General features: G+C 55.3%; 1 protein-coding gene across 8 annotated transcripts in view; it reads left to right on the forward strand.

The window, feature by feature from the left end:
• The window catches only part of SLC29A1 (solute carrier family 29 member 1 (Augustine blood group)), a 32,686-nt gene that overhangs the window by 342 nt on the left and 5,798 nt on the right, over positions 1–26,546 (forward strand). The window contains exons 2-7 of one of the 8 annotated variants that reach the window (XM_018916504.3): positions 4,863–5,027; positions 24,765–24,847; positions 25,306–25,387; positions 25,608–25,780; positions 26,007–26,146; positions 26,342–26,476. In XM_018916504.3, the coding sequence (XP_018772049.1) occupies positions 24,819–24,847; positions 25,306–25,387; positions 25,608–25,780; positions 26,007–26,146; positions 26,342–26,476 (559 nt within the window). In that variant the 5' untranslated portion in view covers positions 4,863–5,027; positions 24,765–24,818. Of the gene's footprint in view, positions 1–4,862; positions 5,028–7,442; positions 7,584–9,840; positions 9,941–9,987; positions 10,167–18,566; positions 18,734–23,809; positions 24,019–24,764; positions 24,848–25,305; positions 25,388–25,607; positions 25,781–26,006; positions 26,147–26,341; positions 26,477–26,546 lie in introns of those variants that run through there. The other 7 variants (XM_050972904.1, XM_018916508.3, XM_018916522.3 and 4 more) reach the window with 7 other exon arrangements.

Here is a 26,546-nt window from a genome sequence, read left to right on the forward strand (position 1 = left end):
GGGGCCAGGGAGCCTGTCCCTCGCAGTACCACGGGGCAAGAAACGCTTCTCCTTTCGCCACCCCCCGAAACAACCAGCTGGGGACGGTGTTTGGTTATCTCGCCCGTGGGGATATCACCCGACCACTGGCACGGCCACCACTTACTGGCCCCGTCACCTTCCTGTGTCAGTCCCAGCTTTCTCTGAGTGCTGGCTCCCTCCCTGCCCCGCCAGTCACATGTTCCTGTATGGCCTCGGGGGTGCCTGCACCACAGGGGACCCCTCCAGGGAGCCCTCCCCGTTCTTGGGGCTCCTGGGGCTGTGCCACCGCTCACCTCCCTGCCAGAACAACTTCGACAACCCCATTCGCCTCTTGCTGGCCCTTTGTCCCAGTAACTGGGCACTCTCCCATGACCCTTTCTATTTGTAGGCTGACCGCTGGGAGCTTGCCCTGCCCCCTTGCACCATTCCCCATGCAGGTCCTTTCTCCCCAGGCACCATTCCCTGACTGCCCTCGCTGTGATTTGGCCCAGGGCAGAGGTCCTGGCTGCATTCTGAGCCCAAGGCATGGCACAAGGCTTGCTTGCAGGAGCCTGACCTCGCGTGCAGGCAGAAAAAGAGGTGAAGGTACAGGCAGAGCAGGGTTTGTAGCGTGGTCCTTGACTCAAATCAGTCCAAATCAGTGGTGCTTCTCAAGGTCAGGGCATTGCTCTGCTGGCCCTGTAAAGGTCTTAGTGCAAGAGGTTGGTAAACAGGGTCCCCGCTGCTGCTTTTTGTCCTCATCTCTTCAGTGCCCTGGTGCTGTCCTGGGAAGGGAGTGAGCAGGTGCTGTAGGGGCTGAAATGGATCAGAAAATGTGGGGAGTGAGGGAAGCTGGCACAGCTGGCTGGTAGGAGATAGTGAAATTTATTAATGGTCCTCAAGCTTGTGCAGGGAAGGTGATGGAGGATGTGGTGGAGAAGCACCAGCTGTGCTGCCCTGTTTTCTGCACAGACATAAGAAGTCCTGCCATTCCCTGCCAGGAAATGCCCAGAGCATCCCTGAAGGCAAGCTGGCTGTCACTGGGACCAGCAGGATGGGAGAGACCAGGCAGCAGTGGCAGAGAAGCCTGTCCTCCATCAGAGCAGGCCACCCTGCCCTGAGCTACTGCCAGTAACAAGACCCTCCAGGGCTCTCCAGAAAGCTGGGGGTTTGTGGAGCTCTTTTGCTTCTTGAGAAGCCTGCTTTTTTTCAGGAAACCCAGCACCTCTATGACTGCAGATGCAAAGCAGGGCCAACAGCAGCACTGCTGGGAACTGGCATAGCAGCTCAGCTCTGCTGTGAAGCTTCCCAACTTTACCATCCCAGGACACAGCATTAGCAAAAGTCAGAAGAGACTTTCCCACCTGCTTGCATCCTCTGGAGATGGCAGATCCTGTGTGGAGAGTGGACAAAGAGAGGGGGTTGGTGATGTCTGCAGCTCCTCCCCAGAAGAGGGATCTTTGTGAGAAGCCAGCCACCCCTATTGTCCGGGCTGACTTTTGTCATCTGGCTTGCCAGAAAAGAGATTTACTGGGTCTGGGCAGCAGTGTTAGAAGAGGAGGCTGTTTCCCTGGAGACTGAGTCCCTATCAGCTGAGTGTGGATGTACAGAATAAAGCCTGAGGCCCCGAATCCCTGGGAGGGTAGTGCCAGGAGCCCCTCTTGTCCCTGAGGCACTGGGTCCCTGGCACAAAGCTGCTCCAGCATGTGTCACAGCCCAGGAACAAGGAGAGAAGCAGGCAAGCTTCCTTTTGAGAAGTAACCTATGCTAAGGAGGTGCACTTCAAGCCTTTTCCCATCCCATCCCTACGGAACTTGGGGTTCTCAGCAGGGGACCAGCCAGAACTCCTTCCTCTGTGGCCTGGAGCTGAGCAGCAAGCACAGCCCTGCAGGACAGCTACCGTTCTCAGGGTGACTGTCACAGTCTTATGTCCTCATGTGATCCATCTTGACCCTGAAATCTGCTTCCTAACACCATCCCTCCCCTTCTGTACAGTGTGTTACCTATAGACAAACTCTACTTCTTTAAACCACCTTAAAACAAAAATCTCCTGCTTCTGCCCTCGGACTTCCCTGCTTACTCCCAGATTTCCCGGCTCTCACTCATCCCCAGTCCCTCCATGGGTTAGCACAGTGCACACAACAAGCCCACACTTCGGGGTGCCCTGTCCCGCTTTGTGCACTTGGCTCCCCGTGCCGTTTATTCCCCCATCTCCCTGCTGCCGCTCATTGCCTCTTCATCCTCATGGAGGATGAGGATGCTCACCCTAGTGCTCAGGGCCCTGCATGCCCTGCCCGAGGGGTGGCTTGGGATGCCTCCCCACCGTGGAATGCCAGACCCTCTCCCACCAGCCACCAGCTCGCCCCTGCTGCGCTTCCCCACGCTGGCTCCCGCACTCCGCGGAGCCGCTTAAACCCGGGCCCGGCTAATTCCTTCCCCGTGAGCCCCCCGTGCGCTCCCCGTGCTCCCGGAGCGCTCCCCGTGCGCTCCCCGTGCTCCCGGAGCGCCCTCCCGGTCGCGCCGCGGCTGCCGCCAGGGGGCAGCGCCGGCCCGCGCCCGCCGATGAGTTTGGGGGGCTCAGCGCCGAGCCGGGGCGGCCCCCGGAGCCCCTCGGGATGGGACAGCTCTGCAGAGGGGGTGGGAAGGAGCCAGACTCCAGTGCCTCCCCCAGGGACAGGCAAACTCTGCCGCGCTCCCCCCAGCCCTTCGTGTGAGGGGGGCAGAACCCCCCGAGGGTTCCCTCCTCCCTGGTCCGTGCTAGAGCATCCTCTGCCCACCGGTGGAGACTCAGCTTTGCAGAGGGGCTGAGGAAGGGGGGGAGGGCAGTCCCAGTGGTACCCTGGCAGCTGGGCTGCCGGTCATGGGTTTGGCCTGCCCTTCTTTTGATGTCCCATGTTTGTGCTCCACTGGGTGGCCTGGGGGCCTCGTTTCAGCTTGGGAACCCGCGGAAGCATGACTGGCAAGGAGAAGAAATGATGAACGGCTGGTACTGTTGGAAGCTGTGGGAAAGAGCCCTCCTGGAGACCTCCCTGGGGGATATTTAGGAGCATTCAGCCGCAGCTCCGCTGCTGATTCGCCCAAAGGGGAAAGCATGACTGGATGGACTTAGTCTCCAGACAGGATTTAGTCAGCCCTGCCAGACATTTGCACAGAGCGGAATTCCTCCATGCCCGCCAGCAAATGTCGGGCCAGGCACAGACCAGGGTTGGCACGGCTGTGAGAGCTCCTGGACCTGTGTAGACCAGGGTTGGCACGGCTGTGAGAGCTCCTGGACCTGTGTTTGGAGCCCTCATCTCTGCAGGTGGCTGCGTGCCATGGTCCCCGTGGTGCCACGGAGTGACCACAGAGACTGCCCAGGGAGCAGGCTGGCTGGGAGAACAGGTAGGCACCTGGGCCCTGCCCTGCCACTCAGGGTGGGCAGACTCTGGCTGCAGCAGCATTCCCGGAGAGCTGGAGCATGGCTCTGTCTGCTGCCACCAAGGTATCTTGGGGAGGCTGATGGGGAGCTGCAGCTTCAAGCTATCCTCCAGTGCTGGCATCCTACCCATCCTAGGCCACCTTGTGCCTTTTAGATGGTTCTCAGAGACCCTGGGTGCCACTGGTACCTGGCTCCACTGGGCTGTGGATGGACTTTGTCAAAGGGGGAGCGGGACCACGCAGCAGCTGCCACCCCTCTTCCTCTCACCAGGTTCCCTGGTTCCCAGCAGCGCACAGCTCCCCTGCGGTGTTTTACAAGTGTGGCTGAGTGCCAGCACTTCTTTCTTAATGGCTGTGCTCCATCGTGGGAGACTGATGCTGCCAGTTAAGGAGGAGGATATGCCCCCGGCACTGCTTCAATGGGCCAGATGACCTTGGCTATAGAGTGGTTCCCTCTGCCAGAACCAGCTCCATCCTCAGCCAAGGAGACCTGGAGTGACACCCTGACAGGGTGCTTGGAGTGGTCTGTGCCCTGAATGCCACAGGGTGTTCCTGCCTGCCACTGATCCAGGGGTTAACCCTGTTTCCTCTGCTACAAGTGGGAGCCTGAACTGTGCATCTTGAGTTTATCCAAGCCTCAGTTTGGGCCCTGGCAGGTGGAGACTGCCTGCAGTGAGGTAACATTTCACCCTTGGCCCGTGGTGGCACAGCTGTCACTCAGTAACTAGCACCCAGCAGCTGAGCTGCTAATTGGTACCATTAGTCAGTATTTACTCCCTTAATGCTTGTAGGAGAAAGCAAAGGGACAGCTGGAACTCAGGAGAGGGCAGCAGCAGTGCGGGGAGGGAGGCAGAGGGATGTGGATGGAGGAGGGAGGGATTGCTCTTGGAAGGATTGCTCTTGCCCAGGAGATGGTGAGGATGGGAGACCCTCAGAAGTGATTTGGGCAGAGGGGCTTGGGGCAGCAGGAAGAGATCCTGTGTCCCAAAGAAGCTGCTGTTCCACTGGGGCAGGCTGCCCCCACCTCCAGCAGCCTGAGAGGGGGCTGGAGCTTGATTGGACCCCACTGTCCATGCCAGGTCCCAGGAGCCCTGTGGGCACCATGGGCCCCTTGCTGAGCTGTGTCCAATAAATGGACAATGGGATTTGTTTCTGCTTGCCCAGCTGGAAAACATCCCTGCCACTGGGCTGGAGGCCCCTCCTTGTTGTATCTCCAGACCATTTGCTCACCAGGGCTGTGAGTGCTTCAGGTGTCACCACACTGCACCCCAGTGCTATCAGTGAAGGGCGATGCTTAGCGTGGGGAGGTGGCAGGGGCAGCAAGGGCCTCTGTCTCCCCTGCCTTTCCTTGCAGGGTTTCACCCAGGGCTGCTCTGCTGTGGTCCTGCTGCCCTCAGGCCACTAGTGAAGAAGTCACAGGCAGCTGCCTGACTTCATCCCTGCAGGTCGAGTGGTGCAAGGAAGCAGAGGGACGACAGGATGCTGGAGGTCTGCGCGGCTCCCTGCAAGCAGTGATGTGCCAGCTGGATCTCTGTGCCACGAGCAGAGTTCAGGAGGGTACCACAGCCCACTCCTTCCCCAGCTCATCCCAGCAAGGCTCAGGCCAACAGGTGAGCATGACCTCTGTCCTACCCCCTCAACCCAAAATACAGGGCAGGGCACCAAGAGCCCAGAGATCATCGTCAGGAGTCCTGCAAGCAATGACTGGAGACCTCCCATCCCAAAAAGAGTCTGCCAGCAGCTCTTCAGCCAGGATCCTGCTCCAGAGTCAGCCAGGACCAGCAAGGGAATAGCAAAACTAAAACAATCAGTCCCTGAGCTATTCACTGACCTCAGCAACAGGCTGAGATGCTTTGTAGGCTATCAAAGCATTTATGATCACTGCAGTCTTGTTATAACTGGATTCCCAGCAGCCTGTAATAGGTTTTTTTTTTTCCCTCATTAGCTAATAGATTAATAACCTGCTGGCAGTTGACAAAGGTTCAGCATCTTCTATGTTTCCCTTCAGGTGACTGATTAAAATGCCCTTTTTCCCCCTTTTCCTGTACAGCTGCCTTGTCACACATGCAGGCAATTGGATACAGCTGCTAATCTGTTTGCCATTCCACTCTTGCCTGCCTGCTCTGCCATTTAAACATACTGGCTTTCTCTGCTCTGTGGCACCAAGGGCCAGCACAGTGGCTCTGTGAGCTGACCTGCCCCATTCCAGCCACTCTGGAACGGGGCAGGAAGCATCCAGTGGAGGGAAATGCAGTCAGTGTGGGTCATGCTCACAAAGGGAAGGGTGCTTTTGCAATGCAAAGGAGAGCTGGATGGCATGCATCCCCCTGGCCTCAGCTCTGCTTCTTTCTCACATGCTGCAGGCTGATGGCCTTGCTGTGCCTCAGTTTACCCTGTCCCTAGCACAGGCACATCAGGGAAAGAGAAATCTCACTGCAGAGGAGGGCTGGTGGGTTAATTAATGTATGGTTGCAAAGTGCTAGCAAATCTCCAAGGAAAAGGGTGGATGTGGGTGCCAAGTGTGAAGGATTCTGGAAACATTAAGTGCCTGCAAATACTGCCTAGCTCCTCAGGCCCTAAAACTCTGATATTGCCCAAGAGGCACTAAAAATATTCCTTTAGCTCCAGTGATGCAATATCCACTGCCTGGAATAAATTTCCCTTTTTGCTCTTGCTCTCCAAACCAGCTGTTTGTTTGTTTTCCCCTTTTTGGATTTCACAGCTTTAGTTAAAGCAGGGGATTGCTACAAGGGAGGAGAGGGGAAAAAAAAGCAGCTTTTGTGAAAGGTTTGGCAGCAAGCATCACTGAAGGGAGAGCACTTTGCCTGTTTGTTCTGCCTGTCACAAACTGGCTGTGAGCAGAGCGTACAAACTGGGCTCCAGGTGATGGCACCACAATGCCTGCAGTGCATGTTAGAGTTTTCAGAAAGAAAACTCAAAGGGCTGGGCAGCTACAGCCCCACAAACATGTCTGTGGGACTCCCAGCCTTATGTAAGGGAGAGGCTTTGCTGGCTGCCTTCCTCCCTTGCTTTCTCCCTTTGCTCTGGGGAGCACAGAAATCTGCCAACAGCAGCAGCGTGTTCTGGCACCGAGCTGCTGCTTTGGGGATGGAGAGGGTGGGAACACAGCAAGCCCCCGGGCCCCACTCGAGGCTGCCTTTTCTCCTTGCCCCAATTACACAGGGGAAAAACACCCAGCTCTGTGGGTCATACAGTGGTGGGCCCAGTACCCGTGCTGGGTAAAGCACAGCTGTTTCCAGCTCAGAGCTGAGACTATTTTTGTAGCTGTTTGCTGTTTCTAGGAGGTTTGTTATTGTACACACAGAGGTGAAGATGATAACATGAGAGTCACTAGGGAGCAGAGGGTTCTTCAAATGCAACACCTTTGCCAAGATGAAGCAAGGCCACTTGGCCCTGCAGCAAGAGCTCATGTTTGTGGGGCAATAAATGAGTTGTTACTGGCTGTGCAATTTGTTGCCTTCCCATGTACTATAGAGGAGGTGTCACCCCTCTAAAAAGGCACGCTGCTATTGACATTACACAACCCAAGGACTTGCACCGCTCTTGGGAGCAGCCGAGCTCCCTGAGGGGCTAAAGTGCCTCTACAGAGAAGAGAACTTTGAGTGAAATATCTCCTGCCCTGCAGCAGCCGGGGCTGGATTTTAAAGGACACTCACTATCTCCCAGACTTAGCCTACTTCACCCCATGGTGTCTTGCTCGCTCCAGTTCTTCTGCCTGTACAAGAGAAGACATTGTTAGACCCTGTCCTGCAAGCTGGGTGGGGGCACAGGTCTGTGCAGGGCAGCAGCCAGCAGCCGGTGCTGTGCTTAGGAGCTGGAAGCCGCCCCTGTCCGTGCCTCTCCTGGGGTGGGTCTGTCTGCTGGCCTCCTGTCTGCTTGCGGTCACCAGTGGCTGGGACGCTGCTCAGCGCTAATGGATTTCATCCCCCATCTCCAGTGAGAGGCGTCTCTATGGAGAGATGTTTGATTCCGGTGATTGGGGAGTGGCTGTGCAGACAGGACCAGAGCCGCAAATTAGAGAACATTTAATCCTGTGCTTTGGTGCTGGTAAGTGCTACGCGCCCTGCTGCTGAAAGCCTGGGGTGAGGCAGCGGCTACACCCGCCCTGTGCTGAAGGAGAAACTTCCTGGAATATCCACTCAAAGGTAAATTTTGTAGTGTTTCTCCTCCCGATGGGGTCTGAGGTTATAATGGTTGAGGCTGAGAGCCTTGTCCTGGCTTCTGGAAGCACAAGTGTCAGTTTGGCTGGGTATTGCCAGTCTGGACCTTGGGCTCAAGTTCCTGGGGGAATTGGTTCTCACAGCTTTTAGTCTGTGCTAAAGTTGGAGCTTATTTAGAAAAACAAAACTGTAGAGATGCTCAAATGTTAGCTCACGCTGCTGAGTGGATATCATAAGGAGAAACACGGTGCCTAAGTTGCTGTGGCATCCACGTTCCAGGGACTACTAAGGGGGCTTGTGGGGCTCTGTGGGTGACAAAATGGCACATCTCAAAGCTAGAGAGGAGGTGACATAAGACATCCCAAGCAGGCAACCTTGCTTTTCTGTTTTGTTTGCATTTTGCAGAGAAGAGAAGAGATAGGAGGGGAGAGAAAAGATGAGGCAAGGTGGGGAGAAGAGAGGTCTTGTCTATGTTGCAGCTTATCCAGAAGACCTTCCAGATCAGAATGGCTTACAGAAAGGGGGCTGAGGAAAGGCAGGCCCAAGGCTTGGATCTGTCATTGCCTGGGAGATACAGCCTGGGAGCTTTAATTGGAGATGAGAGCTTTTAAATTTAATTTGATCTGATATGGATCTTAAATTTAAGGAAAGAGCCTCCTGTTGTACTATCTGGCAGCATTGTCTGCCGCTCTCCTCATGTTGTTAGCATACCCTACTAGCTGCCCCCAGAAGCCCAGAACCATGACAGATGTCCATGGCCAGTGCAGAGGGAGAGATCCAGCTGCAGAGGCTGCTACCGAGCAGATCAGTGAAGAGGTCTTTTCTTCACTGGGTGGGACTCGAAGTGTCATTGTTGCAGATCAGAAAGCACCGGTAGCTGTCTCAGCCCTGTTACCACTGCCTTTTTCTTGGGCTTTGAGGGCTTTTTGCTTATGTGGTAATGTTTTGTAGGTCTGTCTTAAAATACAAGCTTGGTGCTTGGATTTTGCAGGAAGATGTGTGTTAGAGATCATCTTGCTGAGAGAGCGTGAGAACAAGAATCTGCCAGAGCTTTTGGGGGTGTTTTAACTTCTGGTTTTAATTTCTAACCCAAAATGATCACCATCTGCAGAGAATTTTCTGAGAGTGTATATTAATGGAACAAATGTTTTAATAGTCAAAACTGCTTCAGGGACTTTCTGGTGCCACTGCCTGTGCCTGCACAGCACAGAGAATGGAGAGAGCCAGGAGGGCCCAGTTTTCCTTTAAACACCCAAAAAAAATATTTTCCTTTACACAAAAAAATATTTCTGTCACTGTTTAACCACATGTATATAGGGTTAAATTCAGGTGCATTCCCCTCCGCTGGGGGACAAAGTACCTGGGGAATCCTCCACGTTTGCACTTTAGCTGAGCAATATGTTTTGATCCCAGCAGAGTAGATATAAATTCTGAAGAGATAGAGACCTGGAGGCAGCAGCCAGACCTTAGAGTTTGTGCCTGCCCTTTGGATACTGAATACACATGGTACTCATAGCCTCCAAAGACAGGGGTATTGCTAAGGTGCACAGGGCTCTGCACGTTGTCTACCATCCTGGGTAGCACCACCAGGAATACCCAGTGCAAAAACCTCTCTGCGACTTACAGGATCATAAATGGTTTGGGTTGAAAGGGGTCTTAAGGACAACTAAATTCCAATCCCCCTGCCATGAGCAGGGATGACACTCACTAGATCACTAACTCAAGAAAGTTATCATATGTAGAAAATATATATTTTTATACACACACATATATACATGTGCGCAAAGCATCTTCTGGGGCTGATGTTACAGCCTTTGGTGCTGAAAATAAGGTGCCTTTGCATATATACACGTGTGTCTGTCTGTCTGTCTGTCTGTGTGTATAAATACGCATATGTATATTTGTGTGTACATATATATACACATCCATATATATGTAAACATATATATATCACACCCTTATGTGGTGACTGCCAGCAGAGTGTTTTTGTCTGAATTAGAATGCAGCATGGGGGACTAGTGAGGAACTAGAGGCCAGTTCACACTCCATTTGGAGCCATAATTTAATGCATGGCTCCCTTTAGAGCTGTAATATCTACTAATGCATGGACATTAAGAGAAGCCCGGTGCTGGGTGCGGCTCCGGAGTTAGAGGGCGCTTCCTTTGAGTTCCTTTCCCCGAGGAGCAGGCGGCAGCGGCCCGGGAGGGTTTCCCGCCAGTGCGGGGGGTGGGGATGGGTAGGCGCGGAAATGGGGGGAGCCAGAGGCGGGCGGGCCCGAGGACGGAACGGCGGCAAAGCGCCTGGCGGCTCGGGGAGCGCGGCGCAGGTGGGTTCGCCCCAAGGTGCGCACGGCTGCTCCGGAGTGGGGGCGGCTCCTCTCAGCCCTCTTCTCCCGGGGGCGAGGGGGAACGGGGAGCGGGCGGGAAGAGGGAAAACCCTCCGCCTCTCCCACGCGGGAACCTCGTGGCACTGAAGGCGGAGTTTAGAGCGCGGTTCGGAGGCGGCGGGTTTCCGTCCGCACCGGGGAGAGAAGGAGACGGCAGGCAGCGGTGGGCGCTGGAGTTCGAGGTACTGGCTCAAAGTCGCCGAGCTTTTGGCCACCCCGGCTCCCTCCGAGGCTCCGCGCGGCGTTTCAAAGCTGCCGGGTGCGTGGGGAGCCTTCAGAGGGAGCCGGGGGATTCCCCGAGCGCAGGATTCGCCGCCACAGCGTGCGGAAAGGCGGCATGCGAGTCGTGGCTTGGGGGACCGGGCGAGGGGTGTGTGATGCGTAGATGTGCTTTTCGGGAGGGATCCTTCCTTGCCACCTTGCACGGCAACTCCAAATCCCCTCACGTAGTTACTGCCGCGGGGAGAGCATGTCGTTTTCGGGATGCGAAGCGGAGCGGCCGGCACGTGGCTCTGGGGATGCAGAGCGCAGTGATGCTCTGATACTTGGGATGCAGGACTTCACGGAGGGCATTGTGTCGCGATCCTCCGGCTGCAGAGGTGCACATCCCTGCCGAGCGGTGCGTGTGCACGGCAGTGTCTGCCAGCCTGCCTCAGCCGCGGGTGGTGGGGGACCCGCTGGCAGGTGCGTGGGCAGGGTGCCATGTGCTGCTGTGCGAGAAGTGGGACAGAGCCCCCTTGGCTGGCAGAAAAACTGCTGGGTCGGCGTTGCCCCACGTCCTGCTCAAGAAAATGCTCCCGGTTGGCTGTGGGATGTTGTGGATGATTTCAATGAGTGTTTCTTTCTATTCCTGAGTAAACCGTCAGCGTTAATGGAGAGCGGGTCCAGGCAGAAGTGCCAAGAGCTCCTGTGGAGCCCTTTTGTGCTGTCCTCCTCACCTCTGTAGTTAAATTTGAGGCTCACACCCCTGCTAGATGCTAATACTGCCAGACCAACAGAGTCCCTGCCTGTACTCACCAGCGCTGCCATATGCCTCTCGGGAATGGGCTGTGGAATTGCAGACTGTGTGGGAAGGCAGCAACAGCTAAGCCCTTGAGCTGTGGGATCGCAGACAAGTAAAGCCTGTGTCCTTGATCCCAGGGCTAGGGGCTGCAGGAGGAATTTGTGCAGCTGTTGGCCACAGCTGGATGTACTTCCCGGCTGCTCTGAAACAGAACACAACCCAATGGCCCCTCAGTTGCCTGTTGTGAGCAGACACAGTTGAGGGACTTCTGTGAGTGCCGACATGGGAAATCCCTCTCCTTCTGCCCTGCATCCTGGCTTGGTGACATTGTTCCCACTCACCAGCACCTGCAAGCTGCTGGACAGCTTCAGGCTTCCTCAAGCCTGCCTTCTCTACAAAGCTGTCTCAGGATGTGACTGTGCAGGGATGCTGGTTGTCTTTGTACATTTCATGTGCCATTGATAGTGTCAGTCCAGTGCTGACACCACACATATGCCCCCCAAAGCACTCCTGCTCATGCTATTGTTTTTTGCTCCTGGAAAAGACAGGTAGGCTTGCTCTTGGCTCACCAAAAAGCTTCTCAAAGAGCAAAGGCACCTTCTTCTCAGCACCAAGTGCTGTAACATCGGCCCCAAACGATGCTTTGCAGGATGATTCGTCCCTACACAGCTAGTGCAGACAATAGGTAGAGGCTGCACCAGATACCTGGAGTGAGTAGGCTGAAGAAATTCACTTTAGCTTAAATCAGCAGATGTGGCACCAGCACACAGGACAGTATGGTACCTCCGTCCTGCAGTTGTCCCTCTTCTCCATTCCTCACCAAGCTGCATAATTAACTACTGGCATCAGTTCCCCAGCATGGCATCGCTTCTCTCATTATCTTGGGCTGGGAGGTGTTAATGAGCCTCTTCCTCTTTGAAGATGAGCCATGGGCTTTGTTGTTGCCCTGGCCTGACCTGTCTTATTCCTTGTTGTGGTATGGGGGTAAGCCAGGGTGCGGAGGACAAGGCACGCGTTCACCCACTCCCGTGCTGCGCCTTCTTCACTGCCCAGCTTCATTCCCAGTTCTCGTGGCAGAGGCGGGGCCTAGGGACCAGCCCATTGGGAAGGAGGTAGCCCAGGGCCACCTGTGTGCCCTGTCCAAATGGGAAAGCACCAGCCACTGGCTTTAGGAAGCCAGCAGACAGCTTCTGGTGGTTTCCATGGGACACATGTAGATCTTGGTTGTTTTTGTTCAGTGCAACGTCCAGGCCCTTGGGAAGTGTTACGGAAGCTGCCAACGCCCGCTCTCATCCACGGAATTCTGTTTGCTTGCAGTCCTTGCCAGCTCCGTACTGACCCCACAGTGTCAACCTCGCTTACCTTCCTGAGCCTTCCCAACACTGAGCTCTGTCCTGAGATCCCTGCCAGCCCAGCCCAACACTGCTTGGGGCTGCAGGACTGCCAGCTCTCAGAGTCTCATCTCCATGCTAACTTGTACTCAGCTGCCAACAAACTGGGGCCCAAAGCACTGTGCAAAATGAGCTACAGGCATTTGCAGCTGGGCAGGAGTCAGGGTTTGACTTGCCACACAGCTGTCTTTGATGAAGCAGTGCTATAAAGACTAATTGCTTCTTAGCTTAAGAGTGTGCAAGATGTGGGATGGGGAAAGAAGTGTGCAGAGTAGGGGCAGAGCTTGGATGGGTGGTCTGGAGGGACTCTGTTCCCCAGCTGAGGCTGCAGCACAGTACTCCACCCCATCTTCCACTCCAGATTCGGTGGACCTAGCTGGGGGGTGGGAGGAGGCTATACATGGGCTCTGGGTTCCCCATGTGGGAGAGGAGCCGTGATGCTGCATGAACTCAAAGCTCTGTGTGTGTGGCTGTCATGCACTGACTGTGACACAAATTGGTGAGCCTGGCATTCTGGGCGCAGTGCTCAAGGCTCCCTTTCAGCCTCTTGGTTAAGCCGTGGGAGAGCACAGTCAGGCTTCATCTCCAGCAGACTGACTTTCCTTGGGCCAAAAGGGAGCAGAGGCCTATTGCCTGCCCAGTGGCTCGTGCAGAAGCTGTCAGCAGGAAGTCAGGCAGATTTCTGCAGAGCCTTCTTGTTTTTTCCCATCACACGACTGCCAGTGAGACTTGCTTTAGTTCATTTCCTTTAGGACTAGTCTGATAGGAAGGCACCTTGCTGTGAAATTTCCAGCTGGACATTCCTGGAGTGAGCAGACCAGGAAGCTGCAAAGGAAGGAGGCAGGCAGGGGCTGGAGGTGAAGAGCAGGGCTCGGAGGGACGTGACTGGGTGGGCACCAGCAGTGGGACTAGAGGGTTGTGCCCGCCTGCTCTGGCCTCGTACTGAGGCTCAGTCACGGCAGCAGGACTGTGTCATCAGCTGTGCTGTGCCAAGGACAAGCCATCCACCTGAATGTGCATCTGTGTCCCTAGACTGACACTGAAGTGGTTCCAGCCTCCTGTAAAGCTGCTGGGGAGAAGGGTGTCCTGCCTGGGTTGCCCTGCTTGGCGTCTCCTCTGCTGCTCAAGCTGTGGCTCCAAACACGGTCCTCATCCCTGCCTGGTTTGCTTTGCCCAGCCACAGACACAGTTTGCACCTGTGGCTGAGGGCCTGTTCACCTGGCTCAAGTCCATGAAGGCTTTGGAGTTTCGAAAGAGTTTTTGTGCATGGTAAACCCTCATGAGAGAAACTCCCGTTTTAATCTTGGGGATAACTCCTGGAGAACAGCAGGGGAGGGAGGAGGGACTGGTGACAGATCTGGCTTCTCTGTCCTGCCCAAGGCTCAGGGTTGAAGGAGATGCCAGCCTTATCTGCTTTGCCTGCTCTGCCAGTGACAGGCATTGTTCCTGGCCTCAGGACCAAGTTGGAGGCAATTGCATTTTTTCTCCTCCCTTAGTGGTGTACCCTTATTTCCCTGATGGTATTTGCTCTGGACTGGACTTGACTTCAGCCCCCACAAGGAGCCCACTGCTGCAGGATGCACACAGTGCATGGTGCTTTCATCCCATCAGGGTTTGCAGGTGTTGGGCTGTGTCTGAGGATGGCACATTGGGTGTGTCTTCATGGCATCCCGGCAAGAGTGTTATCCATTAACCACAGGAGAACACAGACCAACGGCAACACCGCCAAGCTATTATGGAGTGATCCACCCTACCCTGCAGCTTCTTCTTCCCATTTTCACACCCTCTCCTCGTGGCAACACAAGACTGGCGTGTCTGTGTGGTGAACCATGTCAGGACACCGATCTGCTAGCATGTTTCTGAATAGGGCTGGAGGCAGCAGCTGCGGGGTGTCCACGTGATGTGGGTCAGAATCCATGCCTTGCAGGGGGATGAGGAAGGTGCTGAAGAGCACTGCACTCCCCCTGCCTGGGCTCTGCAGCTGGGCTTGCTCCAAAAGTGGAGCCTTTGACCAGAAACAAAACCCAGCATCAGTAAATAGCCTGGCAATTGATACTCAACACACAAGTCTGCTGTGCCTCCCTTCCTTCCCTGTGGCTGTGAAGGGGATGCAGTGTGTCAGAAGGGACTGCTTCAGCAAGGCTCGGGCCCTGGGCTCCCTATCACCTGGCATCACTGTGGAGGTACATCAGCATCCACCCAGGCGAGCCCTGACAAGACACCTTGCCAGATGGCCAGCTCACCTCAGTGGAGGCTGCTGGAACCTTGGGTCTTCCAGCAGGGTGTCTAGAGCTGCCTTCATCTCCTCTGCTCCCCACATTAATCTGGGGAGGCTCAGAGGCTTTTGGAGCCTGCCAGCCAATGCCAGTGGCTGAAGAGTGACATTTCCACAAGAGCAGAGCACTCAGTGGCTCTCATCCAGGGTTTTTCATGCTTCCCTGAGACATCCTGAGGATGCTCAGGGTGCCAGACAGGCTGCGATACCATGGCTGTGGCACACTGGGTGGAGGCTGTTTGCACTGACGTAGCAGCACAGGCTGGGATTTGGAGGGGATGTGACTTGCTCTTTCCCAGCTTGTGGCTGGGCTTATTATTGTTGGTTGTGTGTGAGATTCTGTTTTGCTGGCATTTGGGCAGACACAGTGGTCCCCACCTCCTGTTTGCTCTCCCCGCCTGATCCTGCTTGCATAAAGATTTTCCTGTTTGCCGCTGTTTAGCCAAGGCCAGTGCCAAGGGTGGGAGGTTTGGGCTCTGCTGACTTATTTGCTCCGAAGTAGGTGTCTGCCTCAAGTCTTGCTTTGGCTTCTCATGTGAGACCTCAGTCCTGCCAGGCTGTTTGGGGAAGCTGTTATTCAGGGAAGAGGGTGCCAGAGATGGTGCTTCTGCCCTGGGTGTTTGCTCCAACTCCTTTGCTCGCACCACATCGCTGACAGCACGCTGCTTCCTTGGCTTTCTACTCCTCGCTCCACAGATCGTGTGTTGCACTCAAAGCTCTTCTGTGTCTGCCACAGAGCAGGGATATGAAAACCCCACTCTCAGCAGGGGTTTTCCCATCTTCCATCTTCTTTCCTGCTGGAAAACGTACAGGTGTGTGTGGCTCCTCGAGTCCCTTCAGCTCCTGGGACTTGTGGGGACAGCCTTACCCCACTCTTTGGAAATGGCTGCAGCTTTGAAAGTGAGTGGTTTTGGCACAAGCAGACCCGCACAGGGCGTCCATCCCTTCTCCTTCCTTTTGTTTCTGGTGATTGTGGGGTGCCCCTTGGCTGGCACAAAGTGGGTTTTTGAGGTGAGGGCATGATAGACTCCCTGTCTCTTGGAGTAGAGCCACTGAGAAATAGCTGCATTTAGCATCTGAAGCCAGTTCAGGATTTGTAAGATGCTGTGGCTGTCCGGGCAGTGAGCAAGGTCTTGGCAGGACAGGTGGCTGACAGACAGACTGCACAGGACCCTGACAAGTCCCAGAACCTGCTTCTGTGCTCACCATCCCCTTTCTCAGTAGGACTGATACATTTAAAGCGAAAAGCAGCGGTCAGCCAGGGCCCCTGTTCTGAGCTGGCCTGCAAGCAAAAGGCCCCTTTGGTCTGTGGGGACCCAAAATAGCCCATGTATTTCTGTCCTGGCCACTGGGACATGCAGAGGACAGAGCCAGCCTCGACTCACCACAGGTCAGTGGTGGTTGGCTCCTGCATGTCTGTCCCATCCTCTGCCAGGGGGGCTGCTGCTCAGTGGGGAGGAATTTCCTGTCTGAATTTTGGAAGCTGGGGAGGTGGTAACACCAAGGGAAGATTGTGTTGTTCTGGCTCTGGTTTCATTTCTCTGTCCTCCACTAAATTGGAAACAGCTGTGCAGCCCAGACCAGCCTCCAAAGAACTGTTGAGGGGGAGCAAAGTGATCTCTGCTCCTGGGCCAGCACCCCAAACAGGACTTGCAGCCTTCTGCTGGGCCTTCCAGGTACAACTTTGCCTGGCCCTGGAGATGCTCTCCCAGCTTCCTGGGGGCAGCAGCTCAGCAGCTCCCACTGGGTTTGGGCAGCTCTTTCCTGCTGAGGGTCCTGCCAGTTCTGCACCTTTGAATCTGGCTCCACAGAGGAAAGAGTCAGAGCTGGAAGGACAGCCTCTCTGTTGGGAGGTGGAGGTGCCATGGGGTGCAGGAGGTGGCCAGGTAGCAAGTGGGCAGGGGGTTGCTGCAGGCAGGTGCTCTCACTGCTGGTTGGCTGCTGGCTTTTCCTGCTCTTCTAGAAACACTCTCTTGTCCCCATATTTTGGGGACAAGAGAGTGAGGGCTCAGATTCTCCTTGGGGAAAGGAGTTCCTGTAAAGTACAGGGTGGCATTTGGGGTGGGAGAGTGGTTGAGCTGAGCCCTCCAAGCCCCTTCTGCCTTGCCCCTCACAGCAGGACTGTTTTGAGGACCTCTCAAACAGAATGTAAGCTGTCCCCATCCTGCTCCTCCAGACCCTCCCTGCAGGTTTCTCCATGCTCAGCTCCCTTATGTTGTTCCTGGCCTGACTCCTTCCTGGGTCAGCCAGCTCTGAGCTCAGTCCTGTAGCCAGCAACATGAAGCAATGAAGGGGAAATCATCTCCACTCTACATCCCAGCACCCTAGGGGTGCCAGTGGCAGGTGGCCTCCTGCTCTTCCCCTCTGGTACTGCTCCCCCGGCAGTGACCTTGGGGTGGCCACGTGTTGTTGGTAGACATGGCTCTACCCAGCCCAAGAGATGGCAGGCTGTGGAAAAATTCATCTTACCCTTCTTTCATTCCTCAGCTGCGGGATTCTATCCACTGGGTTTCCTCCCACACATTCAATGAGTCCTTATCTTCAGACTTGTCTGGCTAAGAGCTGTTTTGCTCTCAACCTGTTTTGCTGTGGGCTTCTCTTTCTGGGTCTCACCTTTGCTCCCCTCAGCTGCAGACAGGAGGGGAAAGTGGGACATGGTCCTGTAGGCTCAGCCCATCCCTCTGACCTGCTTTAGCTGCTGCCCAAGGTGTGGCCAACCAAGATACTGTGGTGTAGACAGAGACAGGGATTCCTCTTAAGCAAGCATGAATGCAGGGAGGGGAAAAGCTGCTAATGCAAAAGAGGTGCATCTGACAGCCACATCCCAAGGGGTCTTACCTGAGTGCTGTCCCAACCCACCAGGGAGCGTCCCTCCTCCCACCTGATTGTGTGGAAATAAGGATGTGCTTGTGGGCAGGCAAGAGCCATAACTGTGTCTTGTGTTATGCACAAGGTTGGGATTGCCTTTGTCCTCTGTGCATGGCTGTCCTGGCATGTGGTGGCCTGTGCCACTACTGCATCAAGACCCAGGCTCTTCCATGCAAGGAGGACCCTCTCCAGCTCAGGGCTGCCTCTGGCTGCTCCTCGTGCTCCCAGATGAATTTTACATTAATGATATCTGGTTGTTCTCCCCAGGTATCCTGTAAGGTTTTTTCCATTTGGAAGCGGAAATGTGGTTTCCTGCCATTGTGCTTCTTCCTGCTGCAGCCCCCAGATCGATTAGAGGGAAGTACCCCTTCCCCCAGCACTTCCCTTCCCTGTGGCCCCCAAGCAGCACCTCCATTGGCCAGCCTGGCATCCCTGGGGACTTGGACCAGCCCTGCAGACATGGGCTGTGAGGGTCTGCTGGCTGCAGAGGATTGCTGGATGAGGATGAAGGTCTGGGGCAAGGCATCCCCAGGCTCTCCCCAAACCCATGGTGGTCCCTCAAGAAGCCGTGGTCGGGTATTGTGAGCTTGGTGAGCTGTGCATGCCTATGGGTCACTCTGTGCCCCTTCCCACTTCCTTGAAGCTCCTGGAGGTGCTGAAAGCTGCCTGGAAGCACCATCCAGGTGCTGGAGATGGTTTCTGCCTGGGCTTGGAGGCTTCTGCAGCTGCACTGAGTGAAGCCCTGAGCAAATCCCTCCATCAGCCCTTGGGATAAAGGGTCTTTATTTTTCTAAATTTCCACAAATGGAGACTGAACCTGGCCCTGGAAAAACATGTCTCCTTCCACAGCCTCCCAAGAAGCAGGTTGGGGCTGTGGCTTGGAGTGGACGGTCCTTTCCCTGGGGAGAGCAGCCTAAGCAGGTGCCATCAGAGAAACCAGCTTCTTGGAAGAATCCTGTCTGCAAACAGTCTCCTGAGATCAGCTTATCTCTCCTCTGCTGACGCCTGCTCATAAATGACGTTTCCCCCTGCTCCTGCCCTTCCCCAGGCACTTGTATCTCCTCCCGCATCCCCAAACTGCCGGCCCTGGAGCAGGCAACAGCTCCAGTATTTGTGGGGCTTTTCCTACCTCTCCCAAGGCTGCGTTGTCCCTGCATCGTCCTGTGGCTTGAAGTGACAAGGAGCAAGGGGCTGGACCGCCCTGCCCTTCTGGTAAGCTTGTTGCGGTGACATTGCAATGTCCCTCTGCAGCGTTTGATGGGCAGGAGCACCCATCTCTGCTCCTGGGGGGTTTTCTCTGGCCAGGGACCAGATTGCACTGCACTTGGGCATTTGCCATGTGCTGAGGAGAGAGATGTGTGGGTTCATCCTGGGGCTGCCATCGATGGGGTTTGAGCAGTATTAGTCAGGGCTGGGAACCCACTCAGCTGCCCTGCTGAAGAGGTGGATATTCAGGACTTCCTGGGACTCAGTAATAGTCTGATAGGGATAGTTAGACAGCTGGAATAGTCCTAGCTGTGCCACCTGGGGTAGTTTTAAGGCTGGCTCTTCCCTGTCACTGTCCTCTGCCCTCTACCTGGGAGGAAGCCCATCAGGGAGAGTGCTGGAGTCCCTGGGGAATTTGCTGCCCAGCCGATCACTTTACCTGCCTGGGGCGAGGGCCCCCAGGGAGCCTCTCAGGGCTCCTTGAACTCTCCAGATAAGGAACTTCAGCCTGGTTGGTCTATGCAGTTCAAAACACATGGGCTGAATGCTCCCCCTGCACCACCCGGCATCTGAGATAACAGCGCTGGGAGCAGGGTCAGGATCCACAGCTGCTGCTTTGTGAGGAGTTTGCAGTGGCTGCTGGTGCAGCAAGCCCGAAGGCAGAGGGGGCTTATAGGTGCCTCTTCTTTTGTCCATGGAGGAGTGAAGGGAGTGAGGTAAAATGGGTCAGAAATATTGCCCAGGGACCCTCATTCTGTGGGGTGAGGGTGCTGCACAGAGCACCTTGTAAGAGGTTTTCTTCTGCTGTCCAAGCCCTGGCAAAGCAGAGGAGTTTGTCTTCAGACAGCAAATCAAGGGAGAAAGCAGAAATACCTGCTCCCTCCTGCTCCCCTGCTAAGCTGTCTGCTCAGGACCCAGGCATGGAGTAGAGCTGGAAGAGCAGATGGCATCATAAGACTTTACTGAGAGGCAGAGAGGACAAGAAGAATAGAAATGCTATGAGCTTGCTGATGGGAACAGCCAAAAAGCACTCCAGGACTAGGAAGCCTGCTGCAGGATATTGGGTGGATGAATGATCAGAGGAAGAGAGGCCATAGCAGAAAAGACAGATAAAGCTTTTACCTCACTGTTAGCTCTGCAAGAGCCTGAGCAGTTACTTCCACCTTCCTTTGAGGAGCTCCTCAGAGCAGAGGAAAGGTTAGAAAGCAAAGGTAAACAGCAACAAGTGTCTTGGTTCAGGCAATGTTCCCCAGAAGGAAAGGGAGGGTGAAGTGTCTGCTTGTGACTGTGGCCCCTAGTCATTCATTTGCAACTGCTCCAGCCCCCAAGGACTGGGAGGAGGGAAAGATATGACGTTATTTTCTAAGGGCTGAAGGAACTTCAGGGAAAAGCCAACTGCTGAATTTGCTGCATGTCCTGGGTGTCTGTGCAGGGACAGGGCCTGTGGCAGGTGAGGAGGCTCCTGTGGAGGGGCACCCAGGACTGGAGCAGCACTTCTTAGGAAGTCTTAACTCAGAGTGCCCACACTGCTTCCTCCAAAAAATTCCGGCTTTCAGCCGAGTTCTTAAGGGAACTCGCTGGTCAAGAGGGAGAGTCCTTACTCAGCTCCATAATTAGTATGAAAACAGGAAGGAGAGTGTAGGAGTCAGCAGTCAGTTTTTCCAGAGAAAAGAGATCTTTGCATGGGTCAGATGTTTTTTCAACACATTCATGACCTGGAAAAGAGAATGAGCAATGAGATGACAGGGCTTTGCTGAGGTGATTGGATTACTCAGGTTCATGGGGACAAGTGCCAGCTTGGAGGAGCAGGCGACTGAAATTCAGTTTAGATACATATCAAGTGATAGACAAGGGGGGAAGGAAAGAAGCCCCAAATCCACAAACAAGATTATACAGTGAGCTGGCCATGAGCCGGCCACTCACAGCAAGGCCTGGGGCTATTTCAGATAGCTCAGTGTGCATGAAAGCACACTCTGAATCATCTTTCCAGGTTACAAAGCAGAACCAAAGCAGGAAGGCTTTGTGCCACTCTTCAAATTGGTGTCTCACCCCCACAGAGTCCCTGTGTGCCCCCTGCACCAGCATCTCTGTAAGGATCCAGAGGAGCCAGGGAAGATTTGGAGAAAAGCAACAAGGAGGACTGAAGGCATGGAGCCATGCCTGAATGACTAAGTGAGCTAGAATTTCTGTTTGAGAAATGTGCTGTTGGGTGGATGCAATCCAGGTCTGTAAAGCAGCCACTCCAATGTTCATCCGCCCTTTGATGTTGAAGGCAAGGGAGTCCTGGTGAGGCCCTGCATGTGGGGAGAGCTGCAGCCCCCTCTCAGAAGCTCCTGAGTTGAAGGGGGAAGCAGGATTTCACAGAAGTGAAACCCACTATGGCTACAAAACACATGAACATTATGTTGCTTCCAGCTCAAAGGCTGGGGAAACAGTTGGACAGTTAGTCACCACTCATGCCACATTTACTCTTTCCTAGCATCTGCTTTTGCACTCTGATGGAGACCAGCCTTTGAGCTGGACCAGCCTCTGCTTTGACTCAAGGCACCTGCCTACCCTTGTTTTGGGAGGGCTTGCTTTTTTCTCAGCCCCACAGCAGTGGTGCGCAACTGTGCACACTCATCTGTCTTGGGCAATACAAGCGTGTGTCCTGAAGATGGAGGTGGAGTTGCCTGCAGCCCAGCACAAGGTAGGAGGATCCACAAGCAGCATGGTCAGAGTTCAGGCACGCATATGAAATCTCATTAAACGGGCCGTCTCCTAAGTGTTTCCTATCTTCAGCTGAGTCATGGCCACCAAGGTTTCATGTGACCTGCATACCTGTGCTGGGCTTGTTCCCAGATAAACCTTGAGGGGCCCCTGGATCAGCCTTCCTGGCAGGAGAACTCTGGTGTCTCCCAGTGGGCAAGCAGACATAGGGGATAGGGCAAAAGGCTGGTGCTGCAACTGGTCCTGTCCCATCTTGGCCATGCTTGGAGGAAGTCCAGCAAAATGATCCCCTGACAAGTGGTGTTAGGAGGATATGAGGTGCTTGCTGGTGAATCTGCTGGCCTCCCCTTGGCTATGGACTTCCTGGACACTTTGACACTTGGTGTGGTGTAAACAGCTTTTCTTTAAAAATTTGGTATTTCTGGGTATAATTCCATGGTGCCATAGCATGCCTATGTGGCACCAGGGAATTTCTCGACTGGGAAACTAAGCATGCACTGTGCTCGTCCTTGGTGAAGGCAGCAGGAAAAGGTGATGTGGGGAAAGGGAGAGGTAGGGAAGTGTGACAAATGGCTGCCTGCAGGTGTGGCTGTCCTGTAGTGCGGGTTTTTCTGCAGAGCTTAGGCAGTTTTGGTGACAGCTGGCCCTGCCGTCAGCTCCCAGGGCCTGGCTGGCAATGGGGCTGCACATGGCCACCAAGGGTGTCACTCAGCATCTTTGTGTGTCATCAATGGGCAATTAAAATTGTGCTGTCTCTTGTTTGTACCTGTTCAAATGTTCTAGCTTATGGTTTGTTAAGCCCACTCTTTATGATCTTGCTTCTGTTTACACATCAGTTTCATGGGGTTAAGACAGACTGCTTTATGCCCAGGAAGAAGAGGGATGTCCTTATGCCAAGGCCCCACATTGCTCCTCCTTTTCTGTGTCCCTCAGGATGTGCAGCCACCAAGCTGGTGGCTGGGCTAAACACCAGCAGACTTCTGCGGTGGGCGGTTGGAGCTGTGCTGTGCCAGCTGGAAGAGTGGCATCTGTTCCACATCCCATCGGGTAGGGCAGCCCTCCCCAAGTGGGAGCAGGGCTGCCACCTGTTGCTGGTGTTGGTTGTTCATAACCTTTTCTGTTTGTTGTAGGGTTCTTTGTAACAGCCAGCAGCTGGAGTGTTTCCTGCTGTAATGACTGCTGCCCTTGGCAGGCACTGTCTCTTTGTGGAAAAAATTAGGAGGCATTTAGCGAAGTGAGACAGAAAACAAACAGAGCAGGGCAGGAGACTGCAGGCCTGCCAAGGAGGCTGGGCTCCTGACACAGGGATGTGGGCGCTCTCTGGACGGAAGCAGGAGGTGGTGGGAAAGCAGCATGGTGGAGCGCCCTGCCCCAGCACCCCCAGAGTCCTACTCCCGACCCCCCCTGCCTCCTCCCCAACACCCCCAGCTCCTGTCATCTCCTCCTCAGCACCCTTGTGTTTCTCCCTTCCCTGGATGGTTGGGCAGCAGGACCTGGGCTGTGTGCCAGCTCTGGTACCCGATACCTCTTCTCCTCCTCCGCGGGTGCTGCTAGACCCACGGGGCTCCAGCCCCTGTGACTTGAGCCAGGGCCCACCGCTGACCCCCAAGGGCAGGGGGTGTGGAAGCAGGGGACGCACTGCCTTCAAATACTCCAAACACAGGGCTCACCCTGGCTCTGTCCTCTCTCCCAGGTATGTCTATGGGTCCGTCCCTGCCTCTGTTTCTAGGGACAGCAGTGGGACCTGGTGGGGGCTGGAAGGGGGACCAGCAGCTTGACTGGCAAGGGAAGCATGTTGGGGCTTGCTGGGGACCCACAGGGGAAGCTGAGGTTCTCTTGCCTATTTTGGGTTGAGGTCTGTTTGCTTGGAGACAAGCAGTGGCCCCTGTGGCGTTTCTGTGTGCGAGGGGATTGCAGTTATGTTTGCAGATCCCTCTGCTAATCCGGAGTGAGGCACTGGCAAGGTGCCAGGAGGGGATTTTGGGACGTTTTCTCTGGAAGCCCGGATGGCTCACGAGGGCAAGACAGGAGCTGTAATGCCCTCGAGCTGTCCGTGTGGGAAGGCAGGGGCGCGGTGCTGCAGATGGCTCCGACATCAACGGGGTGGCACCTGCCGTGTTGGCACAGCCCTCGATCCTTTGCAGGCGTACTGTTGTCCTGCTCTATCTTTCCCAAGTGGCCCGAGGGGATTCCAAAATCCCTCTCCACATCCCACCGGCTATGTTTCGGCTCCATGGTAGCTCAGGCTCCCCAGCCGGCAGGGTCCTACCGGAGGAAGAGGCGAGCTCTGCCCAGAAGCCCAAGGGCACCTGCGCCAAGGACGGGCTGCGCTGCCTTCAGTGCCGGGGTTGGCAGGGACTACAGATCCCAGCATGCTGCTGCCTGCCTCTTCCTCCCCCTCCTCCTCCGCCCTACCTGGCAGGGCGCGGGCAGGGATGCTGCAGGCGGCGTTGGAGCAGGCATCCGCGGGGCATGTCCCGGGGGGGCCGGGGACACGACGCCGGCAGCCCCGCTGCAGGTGAAGCCCTGGGAGAAGTGCCGGAGCACCCCATGCTGCGCCGCCCCGACTGGAAAAGGACAAGGCAGGCCTGCGGTTCCTCCTGGCGGCTAATCCCACTCTGCCCCGGGAAGAAGGGGTGACCGGGGAGGAGAGTCCCTTCTCGGGGCTCTGGAGGCTACGTCTCTGGGGCTCTCGGAGCGATGCTTGAGCGGTGCAGCGCCTGGGCGGTGGTGATGGGAAAAAAAGAGCGGAGGGTGGCCGGGAGGGGACAGCGGTGCCGGGGACGCCCTTGGCTTTTCAAGGTGACCCAGGAAAGGGCTATGAGAGCCCCAGGGAAGTGGAATTGAAAACGGGAGATTTGCTGGTTCTGGCCAGAGACGCTACTGAATTAAATGCGTCTTTTGTGCCACCGAGCCCCGGGCGTTGGAGGGAGCTGGGGCAGGCAGGGTGGGCAGACACAGCCCGTTGCGCACATGCTTCACTCACAGCCCCGGGATTTGGGACAGAGAGCTGCAGGCTCACAAATCCCTTAAGAACCTGCTGCAAGCAGCTGGGCAGCCAGCACAAGCAGCGTGGGTATCTCCGGAAAGCAGTTTCCTTTCGGAGGGAAGGCTTGCTGTGCCCAGCCAGCAGAATAAGGCTGTGTGCCACTACCCCTTGGCTTTAGGACTCTGAGCTGCAGGTTTCCAAAGCTTCTGTGCTGTCCTCTCGTCATTTTCTGGGTTGGTGTTTGGCTCCCAGTACAGTGGAGTTGGGGTTAAAACCAGCGCTGCCCCTGCCTGGCATGTGTCTCTCACTTTCCCATAAAATCTTCTGTTTGTTTTCCAGACGGAGAACAGCCATAAGACTTGCTGGGACCTGTGCTAACTCTTGCCACACAAGATGACAGCAAGAGACGGGCCCCAAGACAGGTAAGGATTGGTTCTGATGTAGCTATGGGGGCACATCTAGGATACCAGGAGGTGAGGGAGGACAGAGAGACCCAGCATCTGGGAGACCCCCTCTCCTGCATGCTAACTGGGCTACCAAGCTGTCCCTTCTTTCTCAGCTTTTCCTCAGCAAATGGGCTGTAAACTGTAAACAGTCCCCTGTAAACACACCTGGGGAGCCTAACTCCCTCCCAGAGTTTGCGATGGATGCTGTGATGGGTGCCACATGCTGAGGAGCAGCCAGCCTCTCCCTGTGTTTGTAGCCTCCCGGGGATGGCCTCCCACAGCCCCTCTGCAGTGCCACATCTCTGGCAGCCCAGGCTAGCAAGGGTTGTGGGGCAGGGCACTAAATATTGTCTGGTGCCTCTCACTGCAGGGTTAGGAACAGTCAGAAGCAATACCCAGCTTCCACCCCAAACCCCACTCTGTAACCTTCACAGGTACAAGGCTGTCTGGCTGATCTTCTTCATCCTTGGCCTGGGAACGCTGCTGCCATGGAATTTCTTCATGACTGCCAGAGAGGTGAGGGCTTCCCTCCTGCTGTTGTCCGTGAGAGTAATTGTCCCCTGCCGTGTCTAGGGACCATGGTGTAGATGTGGCAGCATGGCACAACATGTGTGACCTTGGTGTGACGAGTGGTACTGAGGCAGTAGGAGGGATGGGCATGGGTCTGAACAGAGAATAAGGGTGGCCTTGGAAGGCCTCACAGAATCTCAGCCCCAGCAGACTCCTTCCTTTGCAGTATTTCATCAGTCGCCTTCAGGACCCGGAGGAGACGAGCCATGTCAGGAACCAGACTGGTGAGGCCACCTTCACACCCTCCTACCTGCAGTCCGTGTTTGACAACTTCATGACTCTCTGCGCCATGGTGCCCCTCCTTATCTTCACCTGCCTCAACTCCTTCATCCACCAGCGGTGAGCCTTGCTCCTCCTTGCCCCTGCCAGCCCCCATAGGGCCACCCTGCCCTGGCCTGTTCTCCTGTCCCAACACTGAGCCAAGCTACAGCCTGTTTGGTCAAGTCAAAGACAAAACACTGGTCTCCTGTTTCAGGGTTTGGCTGGGATTCCCACAGTTAGAGCGTGGTCCCAGCCCCAGGTTTTTACGGGGTTGGGTTTTCCTCACTAAGACCTTTTTTTGTAGGATTCCCCAGCAGATACGCATCTCAGGCAGCCTGGTGGCCATTGGACTGGTGTTTCTAGTCACCGCTATCATGGTGAAAGTCCCCATGGAGCCTCTTCCCTTCTTTGTCTTTACCATGATCAGCATTGTTTTCATCAACTGTGAGTGAAGCACTGGGGGAGGGAGAGGGACACAGCCCCATGGCTGATCCCTCTGGGAGAAAAGCATGAACCTCACTGTGGGAGAGCCAAGGGGGAGGGGAACTTGCCTTGCCTCACAGGGCAGGGGCCTTGGCTCCCAGAGGTGCAGTCCTTGCCTTTGGTTTCTCATATCTGCTCGTCTTTTCCCCTTTGCAGCCTTCGGCGCCATTCTCCAGAGCAGCCTGTTTGGGCTGGCAGGGCTCCTGCCTGTCAGCTACACAGCCCCCATCATGAGCGGGCAGGGTTTGGCAGGCACCTTCGCTGCTTTGGCAATGATCTTCAGTATTGCCAGTGAGTAATCCCTGCCTTGCAGGTGACAGGGCCTTCCCAGACCACTGCTGTCACAGCACCTGCCAAGGTC

This window comes from Serinus canaria, chromosome 3 (genome assembly GCF_022539315.1).
Source record: "Serinus canaria isolate serCan28SL12 chromosome 3, serCan2020, whole genome shotgun sequence".
Classification (NCBI taxonomy): Eukaryota; Metazoa; Chordata; class Aves; order Passeriformes; family Fringillidae; genus Serinus; species Serinus canaria.